Raw genomic sequence first — 23,463 nt, forward strand, 5'->3', positions numbered from 1 at the left:
GGAACAGGAGATTTCCTGTTTCTACATAGAGCAAAGAAAAGAGAAGAATGAACTTTGTAGAAAGGCAAAATGAGCAATTGTAAGTACACAGTGCTATATAATGCGATGGCTACAATATATTAAGATGATAATAACTTTGATGGGAGCAGTGCTTCTTAAATAGCTTCATTTAGTGACCTTGAACTCATGACTTACCCATTATCTTTGTAGTAGTCAGAGTCTGACACCTTGTATGGTGTCGCTAGCATTTCCTTATCTGTAGCTATGTTTAACAGCTCATAAATGCATGACTACAATATTTACCCGTAGTTAAGGAAGAAAAGTGAAAAATTCATACCATAAAGGATTCTAGATGTGCTCCTCTCTCCTTCACATGATTCTATAATATGAACCATTGTTTTTTTTTACTGGCAGGTATAACCAGTTAGTTGAAATATTAAACAATACATATGCTAGGGCAGGTTCTGCAGGTTTGTTATCTGTAAATTCTGAAAATAGCATGTCAGACTGCCCTATGAAAATACAGTATGTGGCATGACATTTAATGAATAGCATTATCTTCTAATTCAATAGAACAATAAGCCACAAGGCTAGTCAGCGCAGGCTATTGTGAAAAGAAGTATTTATAGAAATGTGCAGTATTTTGTATCTTGATAATGCATACATTTTAATAATAGAGTTTTAAGAAGAGGCGGCCATGTGATTTCTTTTTTGTGAAGAAGAGCAAAGCACAAAGTGAAAGTCTTGCAATTTTTTTATGAACTTGCTGGAATTTTAGCCAAAGCCTGAAGTAGATACAACAAAAGTATATATCTTGTATTCTTTCTGAATCTTCTCTTGGCAATGGATCAAAAAACTGCACCCAGACTACCTCAAACACTACCTGTGTGATTCCAAGCATATACTTGTCCGGTTAATTACAGTATAATGTGTGTCTTGTGTTTGTGAAGTGGTTGAAGGGTCCAAGAACAAAGAGGAAGGTAGAAGAACATGGCTCAATCAGCCTGGAAGGTGTCATTGTCTAAGTTACAAATGCAAGGAATATCTTTGCATGAAAGACAGGTAAAGGTTGTGGCGGTACACACTTAGTAAACTGCATGCTATGTCTCTGCTAACATTACAAATCATGCTGCAAGTTTGAGAAAGGTTGTTTTCCACGCACTTGGGGTGAATATATATACAGTGGGGCAAAAAAGTATTTAGTCAGTCAGCAGTAGTGCAACTTCCACCACTTAAAAAGATGAGAGGCGTCTGTAATTTACATCATAGGTAGACCTCAACTATGGGAGACAAACTGAGAAAAAAAAATCCAGAAAATCACATTGTCTGTTTTTTTAACATTTTATTTGCATATTATGGTGGAAAATAAGTATTTGGTCAGAAACAAACAATCAAGATTTCTGGCTCTCACAGACCTGTAACTTCTTCTTTAAGAGTCTCCTCTTTCCTCCACTCATTACCTGTAGTAATGGCACCTGTTTAAACTTGTTATCAGTATAAAAAGACACCTGTGCACACCCTCAAACAGTCTGACTCCAAACTCCACTATGGTGAAGACCAAAGAGCTGTCAAAGGACACCAGAAACAAAATTGTAGCCCTGCACCAGGCTGGGAAGACTGAATCTTTAATAGCCAACCAGCTTGGAGTGAAGAAATCAACAGTGGGAGCAATAATTAGAACATGGAAGACATACAAGACCACTGATAATCTCCCTCGATCTGGGGCTCCACGCAAAATCCCACCCCGTGGGGTCAGAATGATCACAAGAACGGTGAGCAAAAATCCCAGAACCACGCGGGGGGACCTAGTGAATGAACTGCAGAGAGCTGGGAGCAATGTAACAAGGCCTACCATAAGTAACACACTACGCCACCATGGACTCAGATCCTGCAGTGCCAGACGTGTCCCACTGCTTAAGCCAGTACATGTCCGGGCCAGTCTGAAGTTTGCTAGAGAGCATTTGGATGATCCAGAGGAGTTTTGGGAGAATGTCCTATGGTCTGATGAAACCAAACTGGAACTGTTTGGTAGAAACACAACTTGTCGTGTTTGGAGGAAAAAGAATACTGAGTTGCATCCATCAAACACCATACCTACTGTAAAGCATGGTGGTGGAAACATCATGCTTTGGGGCTGTTTCTCTGCAAAGGGGCCAGGACGACTGATCCGGGTACATGAAAGAATGAATGGGGCCATGTATCGTGAGATTTTGAGTGCAAACCTCCTTCCGTCAGCAAGGGCATTGAAGATGAAACGTGGCTGGGTCTTTCAACATGACAATGATCCAAAGCACACCGCCAGGGCAACGAAGGAGTGGCTTCGTAAGAAGCATTTCAAGGTCCTGGAGTGGCCTAGCCAGTCTCCAGATCTCAACCCTATAGAAAACCTTTGGAGGGAGTTGAAAGTCCGTGTTGCCAAGCGAAAAGCCAAAAACATCACTGCTCTAGAGGAGATCTGCATGGAGGAATGGGCCAACATACCAACAACAGTGTGTGGCAACCTTGTGAAGACTTACAGAAAACGTTTGACCTCTGTCATGGCCAACATAGGATATATTACAAAGTATTGAGGTGAAATTTTGTTTCTGACCAAATACTTATTTTCCACCATAATATGCAAATAAAATGTTAAAAAAACAGACAATGTGATTTTCTGGATTTTTTTTTCTCAGTTTGTCTCCCATAGTTGAGGTCTACCTATGATGTAAATTACAGACGCCTCTCATCTTTTTAAGTGGTGGAACTTGCACTATTGCTGATTGACTAAATACTTTTTTGCCCCACTGTATATATATGTGTATAAATATATAAATATATATATATATATATATATATATATATATATATATATATATATATATATATTTGCTTGAATTGCATTATCTTTTGCCATGTTGAAAATGTGAATGTTATACAATCTACATTTAAGTAATATGTCATCTTGTTGTAGTATGTTATACAATTGTTGAAATTTTATATCTCTGGAAAGCTTGAGCATACTTGCTGCTTTTAAGTGATGGAGTAAGAACATCTACAGTGGGGCAAAAAAGTATTTAGTCAGTCAGCAATAGTGCAAGTTCCACCACTTAAAAAGATGAGAGGCGTCTGTAATTTACATCATAGGTAGACCTCAACTATGGGAGACAAACTGAGAAAAAAAAATCCAGAAAATCACATTGTCTGTTTTTTTAACATTTTATTTGCATATTATGGTGGAAAATAAGTATTTGGTCAGAAACAAACAATCAAGATTTCTGGCTCTCCAGATTTGTAACTTCTTCTTTAAGAGTCTCCTCTTTCCTCCACTCATTACCTGTAGTAATGGCACCTGTTTAAACTTGTTATCAGTATAAAAAGACACCTGTGCACACCCTCAAACAGTCTGATCCCAAACTCCACTATGGTGAAGACAAAAGAGCTGTCAAAGGACACCAGAAACAAAATTGTAGCCCTGCACCAGGCTGGGAAGACTGAATCTGCAATAGCCAACCAGCTTGGAGTGAAGAAATCAACAGTGGGAGCAATAATTAGAAAATGGAAGACATACAAGACCACTGATAATCTCCCTCGATCTGGGGCTCCACGCAAAATCCCACCCCGTGGGGTCAGAATGATCACAAGAACGGTGAGCAAAAATCCCAGAACCACGCGGGGGGACCTAGTGAATGAACTGCAGAGAACTGGGACCAATGTAACAAGGCCTACCATAAGTAACACACTACGCCACCATGGACTCAGATCCTGCAGTGCCAGACGTGTCCCACTGCTTAAGCCAGTACATGTCCGGGCCCGTCTGAAGTTTGCTGGAGAGCATTTGGATGATCCAGAGGAGTTTTGGGAGAATGTCCTATGGTCTGATGAAACCAAACTGGAACTGTTTGGTAGAAACACAACTTGTCGTGTTTGGAGGAAAAAGAATACTGAGTTGCATCCATCAAACACCATACCTACTGTAAAGCATGGTGGTTGAAACATCATGCTTTGAGGCTGTTTCTCTGCAAAGGGGCCAGGACGACTGATCCGGGTACATGAAAGAATGAATGGGACCATGTATCGTGAGATTTTGAGTGCAAACCTCCTTCCATCAGCAAGGGCATTGAAGATGAAACGTGGCTGGGTCTTTCAACATGACAATGATCCAAAGCACACCGCCAGGGCAACGAAGGAGTGGCTTCGTAAGAAGCATTTCAAGGTCCTGGAGTGGCCTAGCCAGTCTCCAGATCTCAACCCTATAGAAAACCTTTGGAGGGAGTTGAAAGTCCATGTTGCCAAGCGAAAAGCCAAAAACATCACTGCTCTAGAGGAGATCTGCATGGAGGAATGGGCCAACATACCAACAACAGTGTGTGGCAACCTTGTGAAGACTTACAGAAAACGTTTGACCTCTGTCATTGCCAACAAAGGATATATTACAAAGTATTGAGATGAAATTTTGTTTCTGACCAAATACTTATTTTCCACTATAATATGCAAATAAAATGTTAAAAAAACAGACAATGTGATTTTCTGGATTTTTTTTTCTCAGTTTGTCTCCCATAGTTGAGGTCTACCTATGATGTAAATTACAGACGCCTCTCATCTTTTTAAGTGGTGGAACTTGCACTATTGCTGACTGACTAAATACTTTTTTGCCCCACTGTATATTAATTTCTAGAGATGAGCGAATCCCCTGAAATTCATTTCAGGCAGATTCGCTTGAATTGTGTGACAGATTCAATTCAGTCCAAACAAATTTGGTCAAAAAATAGAGAAAAAGGAAAAAAAAAAAATATAAAATATACTCATTAGTACGAGGGGCGATCCAAAAGTAATGATAATCAATACTAAACACAATGAATATAGTCAATTTTTTGTTTTATTTTTCTACGTAGTCTCCTAACAAGTCTATACATTTAGTCCATCTCTTTTCTAAACTTAGAATTCCCTTCGAAAAAAATTCTTGATCTTGACCCGCAAAAAAATCCCCAATAGCGGTTATCACGTCGCTATTGTCGTCAAATTTCTCGCCCCGGAGGTGTTCCTTGAGCCAAGGAAAGAGAAAGAAGTCACTGGAGGCTACATCTGGTGAATAGGGGGGGTGTTCCACCAGTTCAAAGCCCGCTTCTTGAATGGTAGCCATGGCAACTGCAGCTTTGTGAGCCGGTGCGTTATCTTGGTGAAACAGCACTCCAGCCTGCAGTTTGCCGCGCCTTTTCTCCTTGATAGCCTCCCGCAATCTTCTTATTTGTTCTGCATAGTAGGAGCCTGTAATAGTGGCTCCCTTCTCCAAATTGTCCACCATAATAATTCCTTCAGCGTCCCAAATAACGGACGCCAAAACCTTCCCTGCTGAGCTTGACACTTTGAATTTCTTCGGTGTCGGTTCATCAGCTCGTTTCTATGTCATCGATTGTTGTTTAGTTTCGGGATCAAAGTGGTGGATCCAGGTCTTGTCCATGGTCAAAAAACGTGACAAAAAATTTTCCTTGTCTGCTTGGAACTTTTCGAGATTTGCTATTGAAATGTCAACTCATTTCTTCTTTTGCTCGTCGGTTAACATTTTTGGCACCCAACACGTGGAGACCTTTCTCTAATGCAATTCTTTTGCAAGGATTCTTTGAATACTGCCATATGAGATCCCTGTGACCTCAGCTACATGCCTGATAGTCACTCTTCGATCTGCCAATACAACTTCTTCAACTTTTTTCACGTTTTCTTCATTGAGGGACGTGGATGGGCGTCCTTCGCGATGTTCATCTTCCGTCGATGTTCTTCCCAGCGTAAATTCCTTGGCCCCAGTGTGCAACTGTGGAATATGGAGGAGAAGAATCTCCCAATGTTTCCACCAAGTCGCTGTGTATTTCTTTGGTAGTCATTTTTTTCAAGCAGAGGTATTTGATGACAGCTCTGAGCTAGTTTATTTCCATTTTGATGTTCACTCCTCGGCAGTTTATATTCAAATGAATGTAGCTCCCGGGAAACGTGGTCTATTTAAGTTTATTTTTTTTTCCTGGACTAGTGGGTACCTCAGAGAGAAGAAAACATTTTATTTTAATTTCTGTGTGCAATAGAAATAACCGATTATCATTACTTTTGGATCGCCCCTCGTAGATATGTGCAGATTGATTCTCGGGACTTCGGTCCAAGTTAATAGTCTCTGGCCACTATTCGGGAGACTTGTGAATATCTTATCTTCAAGGATACTCTGTGTGGATTTTGACTAGCCGGGTTAGCACGATATCATCATGATAGCATGATGTACAGCCAAAGCGGTACCGGGACTGGGATTCTGGTAGGTAAGAAATTTGCAAACCTCCTGTTAAGGGGCAAGAACCTATTGACCGGGCCGATTGACTAAACTCCTGTCAATCCATCTGGCATCTCTATTTACCAACCTCCATCCCCAGCACATAACTAAAGGGAGTAAATGGAAGACTGTCAGGGAACTGCAATGTCAGGGCAGGTAAGGAGCAGGCCTAGGACATGTGAGTATAAAATTTTATTGATTTTCAACTCCTTCAGGTATGAAAAGAATCCAGCAAAATTACATCCGTCTGGTCATCATTTTGCTGGATTGCTGTAAATTAAGTTATGAAAATTTTGGATTCTGTCTAATCGTTGCCCTAAAGGAGAGACTGGTGCACTATTTGTACAATACATCAGTAATCATAAATCTATCCCTGTGTGTGAACATTATTTACAGTCATTGTCGAAAGTGTTGGCAGACTTGAAATTGTTCCAGAAAAAGAAGTTTTTCTCCCAGAACACTATTGCAATTGCACGTTTTGTTATACACATGTTTATTTTCTTTTTGTGTACTGAACGACACAAAAAAACTGAGAAAAAAGACACAATTTCACACAAAACCCCTAAAATGGGCTGGATATAATTGTTTGCACCCACAACTAAATATTTGGTTACACATCCTTTGGAATAAATAACTACAATCAGGCGCTTCCTATAACCATCAACAAGCTTCTTACACATCTCAACTGGAATTTTTGGACCACTTTTCTTTTGCAAACTGCAGCAGCTCCCTCATATTTGAAGGGTGCCTTCTCACAACAAGAATTATCTCTCCACAAGTGTTCAATGGAATTTAGATTTGGACTTATTGCTGGCCACTTCAGAACTCTCAAGCTCTTTGTTTCCATCCATTTGTTTCTGAGTGCTTCTTGAAGTATAATTAAGTCCATTGTCCTGCTGAAAGACTTAGGATGCAAACCTAGCTTTCTGACACTAGGCACAACATTGCAAAACAAAATCCTTTGGTATTCTTCAGATTTCATGATGTTTTGCCCACAGTGAAGACAAAAGTGCCAAAGGTAGCAAAACAACCCCAAAACATCTTTAAACCTCCACCATATTTGACTGAAGGTACTGTGTTCTTTTATTTCCTCATACCGTTTTTGGTAAACGGTAGAATGATGTTCCTTACCAAAAAGCTCTAGCATGCAGGACAGATTGAATTTCTTTGGAACTCACTGGACTATGCTGCATTACAACCTTTCATCATTTTTTGTCTGCCGACCACATCTATTGTGATTAGCTACAGTATCATGGATTGTACACTTCGTGATTTTGTTGTGCACTGTGGACAAAGCAGCATCAAGATCTCTGGAGATGAACTTGTAACCTTGAGATTGTTGATATTTTTCAACAATTTTGGTTCTTAACTTCTCAGACAGTTCTCTTCTTTTCTTTATGTTCTCCATGGTTAAATGGAACCTATCACCCCCAAAATCGAAAATGAGCTAAGCCCACCAGCATCAGTGGCTTATCTACAGCATTCTAGAATGCTGTAGATAAGTCCCCAATGTAACCTGAAAGATGAGAAAAAGAGGTTAGATTATACTCACCCAGGTGCGGTCCCGCTGCGGTCTGGTCCGATGGGCGTCACGGTTCGGGGCCTCCCATCTTCTTACAATGACGTCCTCTTCTTGCGTTCATGCTGCGGCTGCAGTGCAGGCATACTTTTTGTCTGCCCTGTTGCGCCGGAGCCGCAGCGTGAATACAAGTAGAGGATGTCATAAGAAGATGGGAGGCCCCAGACTGGACTGCGACGCCCATCAGATCAGACCGCTCACCCAGGTCCGTATAATCTAACCTCTTTTTCTCATCTTTCAGGATACATCGGGGGCTTATCTACAGCATTCCAGAATGCTGTAGATAAGTCCCTGAGGCTGGTGGGCTTAGCTCATCTTCGATTATTTTGAGGTTGACAGGTTCCCTTTAATGTGGCACACAGGGACATACACAAAAAAAGGTTCAGTCAACTTCTCCCCTTTTTTCCTGATTTCCTACTTGCCACAGGTGAGTTTGAACAAGCATAACATGGTTGAAACAAAGTTGCTTACCCACAATATTGGAAAGGTGCCAACAATTTGTCCAGTCCATTTTGGGGGATTTGTGTGAAATGATGTCCAGTTTGCCTTTTTTTACTCTTTAGTTTTATGTTGTTCAAATAAACACAAAGGAAATAAATGTGTATAACAAAACATGTGTAATTGCAATAATTTTCTGGGAGAAATGCTTTATTTCCTCAAACAGTTTCAAGAGTGACAACACTTTTGGCCATGACTGTATAAAAAAATATGACAATGGGAGGTATTTTTTTTAACATTGATTAAATAAAAGATTAAATTTAAACTGCTCTTTGTTCAACACTATCCTCGCCATTGGAAATTTTCTTGACAAGCAGCACTGCAGATTTATCAATTTATTCTATTGAATATTCATACATGCAAGTTTTGTGGCAAAAGCCTGCATTTTTTAATTTTTGGAGGATTTTTAGTCCTCTTTTGTGGCTTTGCTACTAGATTAATGATAGGACTCGCAAGCGTGAGGACATTTGATGTTGGGTTGCGAGTTTGCATATCTTGGCCAAAATATCTACCAATACCTCACATATTTATATTTATTTTGTGCACTTTATTTTTAAGGATGTAGCCAGCCCAACACATTGGGTCTTGTATACAGGGGTGTTCACATGGGATGCTTTTAGAGAGTGCTGGCCAACCCGCCTAATCAAATAGTATTGGCGTGACTAATAGGCTGTGAACCAGACACTATGCATTACCTGCATGTGAACAGAGCTCTATACAGGCCTTTATTGTGCAAACATATACTGAGCAGTCACCCCCTCCATGAATTGGTAGGCTCTGAGTGGCTGTTTACTTAGTATTTTGCACGTGTTGCCAATATTTTTTATACATGGGCTGGCTGCATCCTGTAGTGCATTTGTTCAGAGACCTGGGCAGGTAAGCGGTACAGCCCCTTTTTCAACTACATTTTTTAATTTTTTAAGGATTTTTAGTCCTCTTTTGTGGCTTTGTACTATAGCAAAAGGCTCAGGCGCCTAATTTCCTAGGAACTACTCTTGTAATGCTTCTTCTCAGGTATGCATAATTTGGGTTTATGACAATTTTTTTTCAAATCCAATGACTGATTATTATGTTATATTTTGCCCTGATTTAAAATAACACTTTTATTTTTAATCATCATGTATGAATCTTGCCCAAAATGCATGTAAAATTGCATACAAATCTTTCTTGCAGCCAAAAATGTGCACAATATTATATATAAAAACTAGGTGGAGGCCCAATGCTATCTCATCGGAAGGGTGGTAATGTCACGATGGGGGCAGGAATGCGGTGCTGTTATTGCCTAATGGCATCCTGTGATAATCTAATGACTTTTGCATCAGGGGACTCATGTGCTTGGCGCCTATGCTTATATGCATTGTTTTTGTCCCTACGATTCTGTTTCTCTTCAAGAGTCTCATTTGCCCTTGTTGTCTTTGACATTGTGCCTTTGTTACTTTTCTTTCATTGTCATTGGTGTACTTTTTAGGAGGAGCCAAGTTGGTGTTGATATTTGCTTCTGTAGAGGGGTTTTTCCCACGAACAAAAGTTCATTTTAAAAATTGTCTGTGTCTGAACATGTACCGAACATACCACAGCTCCTGGGCAGGTGACGAAGCAAAACACAATACTGACATTACAGCAGGAGATCACATTTTATGAGGTAAAATATTTTTTAAAAACAGTCAGTGAAAGATTTAACCTCCCAAAATGAATCCACTGTGATCCCCTGCTGTAATGTCAGTATTGTCTTTTGCTTCCTCCCCTGCCCAGGAGATGGAGTATGCTCCATACACGGTCAGACACACCCACCCCTGTGTCTGACAATGCGTAGAACATGCCACAGCTCCTGGGCAGGGGAGGAAGCAAAAGACAATGCTGACATTATAGCAGGAGATCGCAGAGGATACATTTTATGAGGTAAAATATTTTTTTAAAAACAGTCAGTGAAATATTTTACCTCACAAAATGAATCCACTGTGATCCCCTGCTGTAATGTCAGTATTATCTTTTGCTTTCTCCCCTGCCCAGGAGGTGTGGTATGCTCCGTACATAGTCAGATACACTCAATTTTTAAAATGAACTTTCGTTCGTGGCAAAACCCCTTTAATGTGACCGGCTTCTTCTGCCTGTAGACACGTCCCGCATCTGCAGCCGGGATCAGCCGAATAATTCACTACACCTGCGCTCCTCCTGTACAAAGATGTCAGCAGTCAGTGAATCATTTGGCTGATTACGGCGGCGGCATGTTCATGATGGTGTTCCACTAGTGGTACTCTGAATACAATGTAGGAGAACGTGGTCAAATTCTGCGCTGCTGAATCATGTAGTCCAAAGGTATTGTGAAAAAGTGGTCTTTATTCAACGCGTTTCTGAGTTTCAAAGAACTCTTTCATCAGGAAATACCATATAAGGATTCTTATGTTGTATTTCCTGATGAAGAAGTTCTTTGAAACTCAGAAACGCATTGAATAAAGACCACTTTTTCACAATACCATTGGACTACATGATTCAGCTTAGCAGAATTTGACCCGATTCTCCTACATTGTATTCTCAACGGCCGGTCCCTCGTGGATCTGTGGATTTTCAGCAGCGAATCTTTCCATTGCTTGTCTTAATCTATGTCTGGTGAGTGCTTTTAAGTTGCATTGACTGCTTAATCTCGGATAAAACCCTATTGTGCTATTTTCCTCCAACAGTTTTCATAGCTAGTGGTACTGTGCAAAAGTCTTCTTAAAAACTTTGGTGCTATTAGCAAAGAGCAAGGAGAAGGATTTCATCAAGATATCAAGGTGATGGCATGACGATACCAAGGTAGATGGAAAGTGATCATGATGGGGGACTACTGCAGGATGCTTTACAGAGAAGATCCGCAAAGAGAAGGTATCAAGAGAAGCTTTGAAGAGAAAAGGAAAAGGCACAACAAAATAATTTCCAATAAAATTGCAGAATGAATGCTCAATACATCTATTTATATAATTGCCTTATAATGTTTTAACCCCTTCATGACCATGGGATTTTTCATTTTTCCGTGTTCGTTTTTCACTCCCCTCCTTCCCAGAGCCATAACTTTTTTACTTTTCCGTCAATATGGCTACAGCTACAAAATTTTGCACAGTCACACGTCTGGACCCCGAGAGCGTCATAGGCTATGTTGTGAGGTGAAATTTTAACCCGGCGCTTTCCAATTCACCAAACAATTTTGCCCCTATCTACATAATGGGGAAAAGTGAAAGGAAAAGTGTTGGAGGCAAATTGACAGCTGCCAGATGTGAACAAGGGGGACTTAAAGAATGAGAGCGATGGCGCCAAAGAGTATATACCGTACAGTTGCTAAGGTGGGGCCCCGACATGGGATACTCACCCCACACGGGGATATGAACACACACACAAAATGTGCTTGAACACATATCACCCTCAGCACACATTTCACCACATATACACCAACCTCGCCACATAAAAGTCGAAACACAAAAGTCGCCGCTCAAAACTCGCCACGCGCAAAACTCGCCACATGCAAAAACTAGGCTCACGCAAAACTCGCCACAAGTGCAAAACTCACCTCATGGAAAACTCGCCACACGCAAAACTTGCACACGCGGAAAAATTGCCACATGCACAAAAGTTGCAACACATGCAAAAGTTGCCTCACACAAAACTTGCACATACTCAAAAGGTACTACACATAAAACTCACCATGCGCAAAACTCGCCATGCGCAAAACTTGTTGCACACAACTTGCTACACTAACCTGTCACATGCAACTCGACACACAAAAAGTTGCTACACGCATGTTGCCACACAAAACTCATCTCACAAAAGTTGCTACATGCATGTCGCCACACGCAACTCAACACACACAACTTGACAAACGAAACTCGCCCTAAAACACACACAAGTCTGGTATTATCCTTCAAAAATAAAAATCTGATTAATAAGTAGACAAACTACAAGAGCTACAAATGTACCATATAGGAAATACGGCAGCTGTCAGTCACATGACCTGTCTATTATGTGTATGAGTTAGCTAATATATACTGCCAGGGGGAGGGCTTCCTGTTGGCTGGGGATTTATCAGGCTGCCAATTTAGCTTACAAATACTGAGGTAAAAATACTGACCAAATAACGTGTGAATGCAGTCTAATACAGGAGGAGATGACACACAGGTATATACTATATACAGGAGGAGATGACACACAGATATATACTATATACAGGAGGAGATGACACACAGATATATACTATATACAGGAGGAGATGACATACAGGTATATACTATATACAGGGGAGATGACACACAGCAGGTATATACTATATACAGGGGAGATGATAAACAGGTATATACTATATACAGGAGATGACATACAGGTGTATACTATATATAAGGGAGATGACAAACATGTATATACTGAGGTGAAAATGAGAGGTGTGAGGTGAAAATGAAAAGGTGTGTGTTAAGGACTGGAGGAACGCACCAAGTATAGATGATATGAAACTAGGTGCGTTCGCAGTCCGAGGTCCACCGTGCAGGTAAAAACCCTGCTGCTAGTAAGACGGACTATATGACGGTACTATAAGTATACACACATGGGTTAACTTTACCCAGCGTGAAGGAAGCGATCCTGTTGCGTCACAGGACCGCGGTACCGCACATAGAGCGCGAGCAAGAAGTCAGCGAACACAACCCCTACTCAGGATTGAAGTCCGATTAGACCACTTGCTGGCACAACACCGCAACTGGGTGTGTAAGGAAACTATTAAAATAGTATATAAAGGCACGAGAGTGCGTGCGGTGCCGCACTGACGGACGCCACTAACCACCCAGGCTTGGGTAAGGAAAGCGCAGGGGAAGCGCACGGCGCCGTACAGGCGGACACAGCAACTGGACGCTGTGATGTGTGTTACGTGCAGATGGCTAGTCGGGCGCTAGATAGCTACCATCATCCGCGAGCAGTCAACAACACTAGTGAGGGATACTTAGGAGATTTCATCCATCGACATACATCCATCTACACACACACATTATATCAAGACAATACTAGTGCATGGCCGTGCGGTCATGCGCAGTTTATATAGTTGCAGCACAGGAAGCTGCTACAGAAGTTTTGCCCTTTCAGGACCTGCCAAGAGGACCAATGGGATGTGCTGCAGCACCTGAGCATGTGACCCTCGATCTCCAACGGGAGATCCTGTCCTGGGCATGCTCAGTGTGTGCAAATAAGGACTTAGTCCCAGGGAAGCCCGCTCGCCGCAGATCAGTGCAGGGTACAACAGGAGAGCCGGAAAAGGCAGCAGTAACCCTTTGCACAGAATCAGTCCCAGCGAGACGCTGGGAGCGACGCCTCCGCTGAGCAGAGCCCACTGCGGCCGAAGCAGAATGGGAGACCGCAGCAGACACGGATCGAGATTCCCCCTGTGCAGCAGAGGAAACTTGACTCCTAACATTACCCCCCCCTAGGGCCCCCCCTCCTTGGGCCTCGCTACGTTCAAAGGCAGCAATAAGCTGCGGAGCCCGAATGTGCTCAGCAGGCTCCCAGGACCTATCCTCAGGGCCGTAACCCTTACAGTCCACCCAAAAATTTTTTTTGCCACGTACCACCTTGCACCCCAAGATAGTGTTCACCTCGAAATCGTCCGTAGATGAACCCGATGTCTCGGCAGATGACTCAGAAAACCGGGACATGTATACGGGCTTAAGGAGGGACACATAAAAGGTGTCGGTGATACCAAGGCGTGGAGGACGGGCCAGACGGTAGACCACAGGATTAACCTGTTCGAGGACCTTGAAGGGACCCAAGTAGCGAGGAGCAAACTTAGTGGACTCAACTCGCAGCCTGATGTTACGGGCGGAGAGCCACACCAAGTCGCCAGGAGCAATGGTTGGAGCGGGGCGCCGATGAGCATCGGCGGAGGACCTCATTCTCTCCTTAGAGGCCCGAATGGCATCCTGAGTGCGGTCCCAAATATCCCGTGCCTCCACAGCCCAGTCTGCCACCCTGGAGTCTGCGGAAGACACGGGCATAGGCACAGGTACCCGTGGATGCTGACCATAGTTGAGGAGGAATGGGGTTTGTCCAGTGGAGTCGGCTACGGCGTTGTTCAGCGCAAACTCTGCCCACGATAGCAAGGATGCCCAGTCATCCTGCCTGGCTGAAACAAAATGTCGCAGGTATGTGACCAAGGTCTGGTTGGCCCTCTCTACCAACCCATTTGTCTCGGGATGATAAGCGGAAGAGAGATTCAACTCAATACTGAGAAGACGACAAAGCTCTCTCCAGAACCGAGACGCAAACTGGGGACCCCGGTCACTGACAATTTTGTCAGGCATACCATGTAGGCGGAAGATGTGTTTAATGAGCAACGCTGCCAAAGCCCGTGCAGAAGGTAACCGTGGTAGCGGCACCAAATGCACCATTTTTGAGAAATGATCGGTGATGACCCAAATGATGGTACAGCCGCGAGATTTGGGTAAACCCATGACAAAGTCCATACCGACCATCTCCCAGGGCCTATCTGCCACCGGCAAGGGATAGAGCAACCCAGCTGGCCTTTGCCGCGGAGATTTATTTTTAGCGCAGGAGACACACGCCAGAATATAATCCCTGACATCCCGGACCATATGCGGCCACCAGTACGTCCTCGCCAGTAGCTCAGATGTCCTCTTTGTCCCAAAGTGTCCACCCACCCTGGACGAATGAGCCCAAGAGAGAACCTCCGGTCGCAAATTAATGGGCACAAAAGTCTTGCCTGGAGGCACAGACTCCAGCGAAACCGGCGCTACGGTTCTCAGGCTCTCAGAAGGGACAATAAGCCGAGGCTCCTCTTCCTCCTCTTCAGTTGACATAAGGGAGCGAGAGAGAGCGTCAGCATGAATATTCTTCTCCCCGGCGAGAAAATGAAGGGAAAAGTGGAACCGGGAAAAGAACAAGGACCATCTGGCTTGGCGAGAATTTAGCCGCTGGGCTGTTTGCAAGTAGACCAAATTTTTGTGGTCCGTGTAAACTTGGAAGGGAAACCGCGCACCTTCCAGAAGGTGTCTCCACTCTGAAAAGGCCAATTTCATTGCTAGCAACTCCCTATCCCCGATGGAGTAGTTTCTCTCCGCTGGCGTGAAGGTCTTAGAGAAGAAGAAGCATGGATGCTTCCGACCTTGAGCATCCTTTTGATAGAGGACTGCTCCAGCACCAACGGATGAGGCATCCACCTCCATTAGGAATGGCTTATCCACATCGGGACGATGTAAGATGGGAGCGCTAGCAAAGTGGGACTTAATAGAAGTGAAGGCCTTGGAGACCTCTTCCGACCACAATTTGGGATTCGCTCCCTTCTTGGTGAGGGCTACCAAGGGAGCTACCAGAGTTGAGAAGTGGGGAATGAACTGGCGGTAATAGTTAATGAACCCCATAAAGGCTGCACCGCTTTAAGAGAATGGGGCTCTTGCCAGTCCATCACAGCCTGTAGTTTGGTAGGATCCATAGCCAATCCCTGGGCGGAGATGATATAGCCCAGGAACGGTAAAGACTCCTGCTCAAACATACACTTCTCCAACTTAGCATAAAGAGAGTTTGCCCGTAGGAGGTCGAAGACTCTGCCAACATCTCTCCGGTGGGAGTCTATATCTGGAGAAAAGATGAGAATATCATCCAGATAGACTACAACTGAGGTGGAAAGCATATCCCGGAAGATGTCGTTGACAAAGTCTTGGAAAACGGCTGGGGCATTACAGAGCCCGAAGGGCATCACCAGATACTCATAGTGCCCATCTCTGGTGTTAAACGCCGTTTTCCATTCATCCCCCTCACGGATGCGAATCAGGTTATAAGCACCCCGCAGATCTAATTTAGTAAACACTCTAGCTCCCCGAAGCCTATCGAAGAGCTCGGATATCAAGGGCAAAGGATACTTGTTCTTAACGGTGATAGCGTTAAGACCCCTGTAGTCTTTGCATGGACATAGTTCCCCATTCTTCTTCTGCACGAAGAAGAACCCTGCCCCAGCAGGTGACACTGACTTCCTGATAAACCCTCTTGCCAGATTCTCTTGAATGTACTGAGACATGGCCTCCGTCTCCGGGAGAGATAATGGATAAACTCGACCCCGGGGAGGCTCCGCACCAGGCAAGAGATCGATAGGACAGTCATAGGGGCGATGGGGCGGAAGGGTCTCCGCCGCCTTTTTGGAGAACACGTCTGCGTAAGACCAATATTGCTTGGGGAGAGAGGATAGATCTGCGGGTACCTCAGTAGTAGCAACCTGAACGCACTCTCGGTGACACCTACCCCCACATGATTCACCCCATCCCAGAATTCTGCCTGAGGACCACTCGATGTGAGGAGAGTGGTACCGTAACCAAGGTATCCCCAACAGGACCTCATCAATCCCCTCAGGAATGATGAGCAGAGATATAATCTCCTGATGGGATGGTGACATGGACAGAGTAAAAGGGATGGTCTGATGTGTTATCTGTGCGGGGAGTGTCGACCCATTCACCACTCGTACCGTTACTGGTTGAGGTAGCATAACCAGGGGTATTGCGTGACGTTGGGCGAAAGCAGAAGACATAAAATTGCCCTCCGCCCCAGAATCCACGCAGAGCTCTACCGAGTGGGAGGATGAGCCAAAAGTAATTGTCCCCTTAAAGGACAATTTGGAGGCAAACGTCGCAGTGTCTAGTGCACCTCCACCTACTACCACTAGACGCTGACGTTTCCTCGACCGCTGATGACATCTGGTGGTAAGATGTCCTGACTGTTGGCATACATGGCAAACCTGGGGTGCACGAGCGGTCCAGGACTTAGATCCAGCTCGTGACACTACCTTAGGTTCATGGGGCTCAGGAGCCTGGACTGGAGATTCCAAAGGTTTGGCGAAGGTGGGAGCCAGCTGAAACCTCTGCCTAGACTGGGCTCGCTCTAACCTCCGCTCGTGAAAACGGAGGTCAATACGAGTAGATACTGTTATTAATTCTTCCAGTGTGGCGGGAATCTCCCTAGTGGCCAGGGCGTCCTTAACGTGGTCAGCCAGCCCCCTCCAAAATATAGGGATAAGGGCTTTATCCGACCACTCCAGCTCAGATGCTAGAGTGCGGAAGTGGACGGCAAAAAGGCTGACCATGGACGAGCCCTGAGTCAATGCCAACAGTTGGAGCGCCGTATCATGGGTGACACGAGGTCCTAAAAAGACCTGTTTCAGAGTGCTCAGGAATAACGGAGCACTCTGCACCACATAATCGCCACGCTCCCACAGCGGCGTAGCCCACTGCAACGCCCTGTCCGACAATAAGGATATTTTAAAGCCCACCTTAGCCCGCTCTGTAGGGAAACGAGAGGCCAGAAGCTCGAGATGTATTGAGCACTGACTCACGAAACCCCTACAGGACTTACTGTCACCAGAAAATTTCTCTGGTAGCGGGAGGCGAGATAGCGTCGGTACAGGGGCGGCAGTGGACAAGGTAGCTGCAGCCACACTTGCAGCCTGAACAGCGACAGCAGTAACATCCACAGCTGAGGTTGAATGCTCTAGAGTCGCCAACCTTCCCTCCAGCTGCTGGATGTACCGCTGTAAACGCGGATCGTCCGTCATTACTAGCCAGACCTTGGCACTAGTATTATGTTAAGGACTGGCGGAACGCACCAAGTATAGATGATATGAAACTAGGTGCGTTCGCAGTCCGAGGTCCACCGTGCAGGTAAAAACCCTGCTGCTAGTAAGACGGACTATATGACGGTACTATAAGTATACACACATGGGTTAACTTTACCCAGCGTGAAGGAAGCGATCCTGTTGCGTCACAGGACCGCGGTACCGCACATAGAGCGCGAGCAAGAAGTCAGCGAACACAACCCCTACTCAGGATTGAAGTCCGATTAGACCACTTGCTGGCACAACACCGCAACTGGGTGTGTAAGGAAACTATTAAAATAGTATATAAAGGCACGAGAGTGCGTGCGGTGCCGCACTGACGGACGCCACTAACCACCCAGGCTTGGGTAAGGAAAGCGCAGAGGAAGCGCACGGCGCCGTACAGGCGGACACAGCAACTGGACGCTGTGATGTGTGTTACGTGCAGATGGCTAGTCGGGCGCTAGATAGCTACCATCATCCGCGAGCAGTCAACAACACTAGGGAGGGATACTTAGGAGCTTTCATCCATCGACATACATCCATCTACACACACACATTATATCAAGACAATACTAGTGCATGGCCGTGCGGTCATGCGCAGTTTATATAGTTGCAGCACAGGAAGCTGCTACAGAAGTTTTGCCCTTTCAGGACCTGCCAAGAGGACCAATGGGATGTGCTGCAGCACCTGAGCATGTGACCCTCGATCTCCAACGGGAGATCCTGTCCTGGGCATGCTCAGTGTGTGCAAATAAGGACTTAGTCCCAGGGAAGCCCGCTCGCCGCAGATCAGTGCAGGGTACAACAGGAGAGCCGGAAAAGGCAGCAGTAACCCTTTGCACAGAATCAGTCCCAGCGAGACGCTGGGAGCGACGCCTCCGCTGAGCAGAGCCCACTGCGGCCGAAGCAGAATGGGAGACCGCAGCAGACACGGATCGATATTCCCCCTGTGCAGCAGAGGAAACTCGACTCCTATCAGTGTGATTGCAAAATGAGAGGAGTGAGGGAAAATAGTGGAGTGATTGGAAAATGACAGATGTGAGGTCGAAATGACAAGTGTTAGGGGGGAATGAGAGGAGTGAAGGAGAAAATGAGAGGTGTGAGGGAGAAAATGAGAGATGTGAGGGGGAAAATGAAAGATGTGATTGGGAAAATGAGAGGCATGATGGGAAAATAAGAGAAGTGAGGTGCTATAACCAACCACAGATATTTACTATGCCCAGGCAACGCCGGGCTCTTCAGCTAGTATTAAAATAAACCCCAAAGATGTCAAAAGCTGAGATATTAAACAGGCACTTTTCATCCGTGTTCACCAATGAACTAACTGTTCTAGAGATCATTCAACAAGGGAAAAATCAAAGTTCACCACTTGATATAACTAGTTTAAAACAAGTACACCTGCATCTGAGCAAATTAAACATTGACAAATTCCCCTGGCCAGATGGCATTCCTCAATGGATACTGTGCGAATTGAGTTTAGTAATTGACAGACCGCTGTATCTCATATTATTAGACTCTCTTGTAACAGGGGTAGTTCCACAGGATTGGAGGGTGGATGATGTTGTACCAATATTTAAGAAAGGTAAGGAGGTGGAGTCAGACAACTACTGTCCGATAAGCCTGACATCAGTAGTGTGCAACCTTTTGGAGGGCATTAAAAGAGATGACCTGAAGACATATATTGCAGAGAATAATATAATAACTGACAACCAGTATGGATTCATGAAAGATAGGTCATGTCTAACTAACATGTTGGGTTTCTATGAGGAGGTAAGTGCAAGTTTGGATGTTGGTAATGCGGCTGGGATTTATCTGGACTTTGCAAAGGCATTTGATACTGTATCACATAACAGCCTTATACTGATACTCCATACGCAGGGACTGGGGGAACCTATATGCAGATGGGTAAGGAATTGGCTAAATGACAGAAAACAAAGAGTTGTCATAAATGGTACATTCTCTAAAAGGGATATAGTCAGCAGTGGAGTACCACAGGGATCTGTGCTAGGACTGATTCTTTTTAACCTCTTTATTAAGGACCTTTTGGATGGGATTAAGAGTAAAATGTCAGTCTTTGCTGACTACGCCAAACTATGTAGGATACTTAAATCTGACCTTGATATTACAATTTTGCAAAATGATCTGGATAAGATGTCTGAATGGGCAAACACTTGGCAAATGAGGTTTAATGTAGAGTAATGCACCTGGGATAAAGTAATCCTTTTGCTGCATATGCATTAAATGGGACCATACTTGGGACTACAGAACAGGGGAAAAACTTGAGTATTCATTCTGGTTACAAGTAAGCTGAGCAGCAGTACTCAATGTCAAGCAGCAACTGCAAAAGCAAATAGGATTTTAGGATGCATAAAAAGAGATAAAATCCCACAATCCCAACATACTATTACCCCTTTGGAAATCACTGGTGAGGCCACATCTAGAATATGGGATCCAGTTTTGGGCCCCACATTTAAAAAGGACATTCAGAAATTGGTCAGTTCAAAGACAGGCAACTAGTTTATTACAAGGGATGGAAGACATCTCATATGATGAGAGGTTGAAAAAGTTGGGCTTGTTTAGCTTAGAAAAAAGATGCCTCACGGGGATCTCATTTATATGTATAAATATATGTGTGGTCAGTACAAAGGACTGGCGTATTACTTATTCCTTCCAAGGACCATACTAAGCTCCAGGAGGCACTCATTAGGGGTAGAGGAAAGGCAATTCCGACAACTAAATAGGAAAGGGTTGCTTACAGTTAGAGCAGTCAGAATGTGGAATGCCCTACCACAAGAGGTAGTAATGGCAGACAATATAACAGCTTTTAAAAGAGTTGGATGATTTTCTCAACACACATAACATTAATTTAGTGACAAAAAACAATTGGTGGAGAAAGGTTAAACTTGATGAATCTAGGTCTTTTGTCAACTTATGTAACTATTTGTAACATTGTCTATTCTCCTTGCTGCCCAAGGAGCAAATAGAGAACTTTCAAATCACCACATATTGACTATCCTTACTCCTTGTAATTAAGTTTCTTGGGAATAAAGTGCAAATTCTTATAGCTTTTCTGCAAGCGCACAGAATTCCATATAGGCACTGAAGTGTACTTGCTGCCATTATGCAGCAGTACAGCTTTCAGACATTTTTGGATGAATAAATAAAGAGTCTCCACTTTCTCACATTGTACTCAATGGTACATTTTTTATTAGCCCAGGAACATCACTGCAATACACTAGAGCACCGTCTTAAGAAAAGTTTGGAAGGAATTCCTTTTCTCTCCTTCTGTACCATGAAAAACAGGTATTATGAATTAGCATGTTCTATTCCATTAGTCTTGATCCTAAAACTTCTGCAGGATGTTTAGGAAGGTCCAAGTCCCTGACGAAATCATTTAATTTGAACTGTGAAAAAGTTGTGGCGTGTTGAGATTCGCTTGAAAGTCTTCATCAGAATCCTGCTCTTCATGTTCTGACCTTCTGAATCAGATGTATCTTCAAGTTTCTCTGGAGGTGAAGGGACACATATTTCTGGATAGTGGAGGTCTGGCTGGATCATTTTCTTCTTATTTTTAAGGTTGAGTGCCTCCATGATCAACGTACAAAAGTATCAGTCATCACCATGATTTTGTGGTTCCCTCCAGATCATAGGCAAACTAAAACAAAAGATCTCTTTCTTCCCTTTAGACCACTGTCATAGTTCTTCTACACAAATAGAACACACTACATGTGGAGCCCACGGCCTGTCCTTATTACCTAGTTTTACACCAAAGTATGCATAATACTCTTTTTTAACAAATTCCGTAATGTTCCTTTGTTGTTTCCTCACTACAAAACAACCACAAATGTAACAAAAATTGTCTGGGGAATTATGACTCTCCTTTGTAGCCATTTCGATCATGTTGTTAGAAACAGAATCTTAATCAACCATAACCACTAAATACTGAAAGGAATCGTGGTAAGGACACCACCCCACTCTGAAAGAAAGTCTGCATTTGCTCACCATAGCAACCAATCACAGTGCAGCTTTCAGTTGTTATACTGCTTAGGTAAAATGAAAGCTGTGCTATGATTGGTCACTCTGGATACCCCCACACTGTTATGGATTGTGGCTGAAAAAAAATCTGTCTTTGCTGCCCATAACAACCAATCACAGCACAGCTTTCAGTTCTTATACTGCTTAGGTAAAATGAAAGCTGTGCTATAATTGGTTACTCTGGATACCCCCACACTGTTATGGATTGTGGCTGAAAAAAAATCTGTCTTTGCTGCCCATAACAACCAATCACAGCACAGATTTCATTTCTTATACTGCTGAAGTAAAATGAAAGATATGCCATGATTGGATACTATGGACACCACCACACTCTTTGGAAGCTGGGTTTAGAAAATCTGTGCTCACAGCAGCCAATTACAGCACAGCATCCCGTTAATTTCTAACCAATTTAATTACATCAAAATCATCTACCAAACGTCACGCAAAGGGGTCAATGTATGGTGCAAGAAAAAGTCTAAGGAGTCAGTGTTTGTGAAAAAAAATCTACGTGATTGATTTTTTTTTCTATATTTTTACTGACTTCAGCTATTGACAATATGTAGAAATCGCCTCTTACTTTTCAAATAATTTTACCCTTGCAGAGCTGTGAATCGTCGTGATCAGAATACAAACATGTCTTAACATTGACTGAAGTAGAGGTATGAATTCGATATTATTGTAGCGGCATCTCATTCACTGACTGTAGAGAAAATCCATATTGTAAATTGTCCCGCACTGTTATTTGCAATCGATTTTGTTGCGGATTTTCATCTTTCGCCATCCTAAGGTGAGATTAGGGTCTGCTTTATTTTAATGAAATGTAAAGTTCATCTTTTTAATTACAAAAAAATGCAATTGAAATTATCGGTTAACACTTTCATTAGCAAGCTGCATACAGAAATGCTAAGGGTTTCTATTTTATAGTGCCGGCAACATTATTAGTAAATCTGCTTTAAGTTTAACAGAAATTATAATGGTTGATAAAAAGATGATTTAACATAAAGCAAAGTTAAAGATCGGTAACATCTCTTTTACCTGTTGACTTGTATCCCAATGCCTCCAGCCTGACTGATGAAGAGAACAAGAATACAACAGCTTTAAGGTATAGTACACTATAAAAACGGCACTTCAGTCGGACATTTCACCTGCATCTGGGTGTGGTGGAAGGATGAGAATAGTAGAGATACCAGGAACTGGGTGAAAAGCTGCAACGTGCTTTGTAAGTATATTGTTTCATATAAGAGCATTAAAAGAACTGTTGATATGGTCATAAAAAATGATAGCTAACATTCCTGTTATACATGGTCTATTGTTGTTCATACAAAGAAAAAAGAATATGAAGTTAAACAGTTTATCAGTGGTTATAAATCTCAATATCTTCTGTTGCAAATCAATGCAGGACAGATTTCATCGCCTACAGTTGCATCAGCCGATTCAGTTCTGGAGGAAATCAGTGCTGAT

General features: G+C 43.3%; 1 protein-coding gene across 8 annotated transcripts in view; it reads right to left on the bottom strand.

Annotated features, from left to right (window-relative positions):
* LOC138676467 (putative leucine-rich repeat-containing protein DDB_G0290503) overlaps window positions 1–23,228 on the bottom strand; it is a 154,652-nt gene extending 131,424 nt beyond the window's left edge. For 4 of the 8 annotated variants that reach the window (XR_011320786.1, XM_069765791.1, XM_069765790.1 and 1 more), the window contains exon 1: window positions 338–391. Coding sequence is in view for 3 of the 8 variants with exons in the window: in XM_069765791.1 (XP_069621892.1) it covers window positions 338–340 (3 nt within the window). In the remaining 5 variants the exon portion in view is untranslated. Of the gene's footprint in view, window positions 1–195; window positions 217–337; window positions 392–22,579; window positions 22,785–23,037 lie in introns of those variants that run through there. The other 4 variants (XM_069765794.1, XM_069765796.1, XM_069765792.1 and 1 more) reach the window with 4 other exon arrangements.
* Between the last annotated feature and the right edge of the window lie 235 nt (window positions 23,229–23,463).

This window comes from Ranitomeya imitator, chromosome 4 (genome assembly GCF_032444005.1).
Source record: "Ranitomeya imitator isolate aRanImi1 chromosome 4, aRanImi1.pri, whole genome shotgun sequence".
NCBI lineage: Eukaryota > Metazoa > Chordata > Amphibia > Anura > Dendrobatidae > Ranitomeya > Ranitomeya imitator.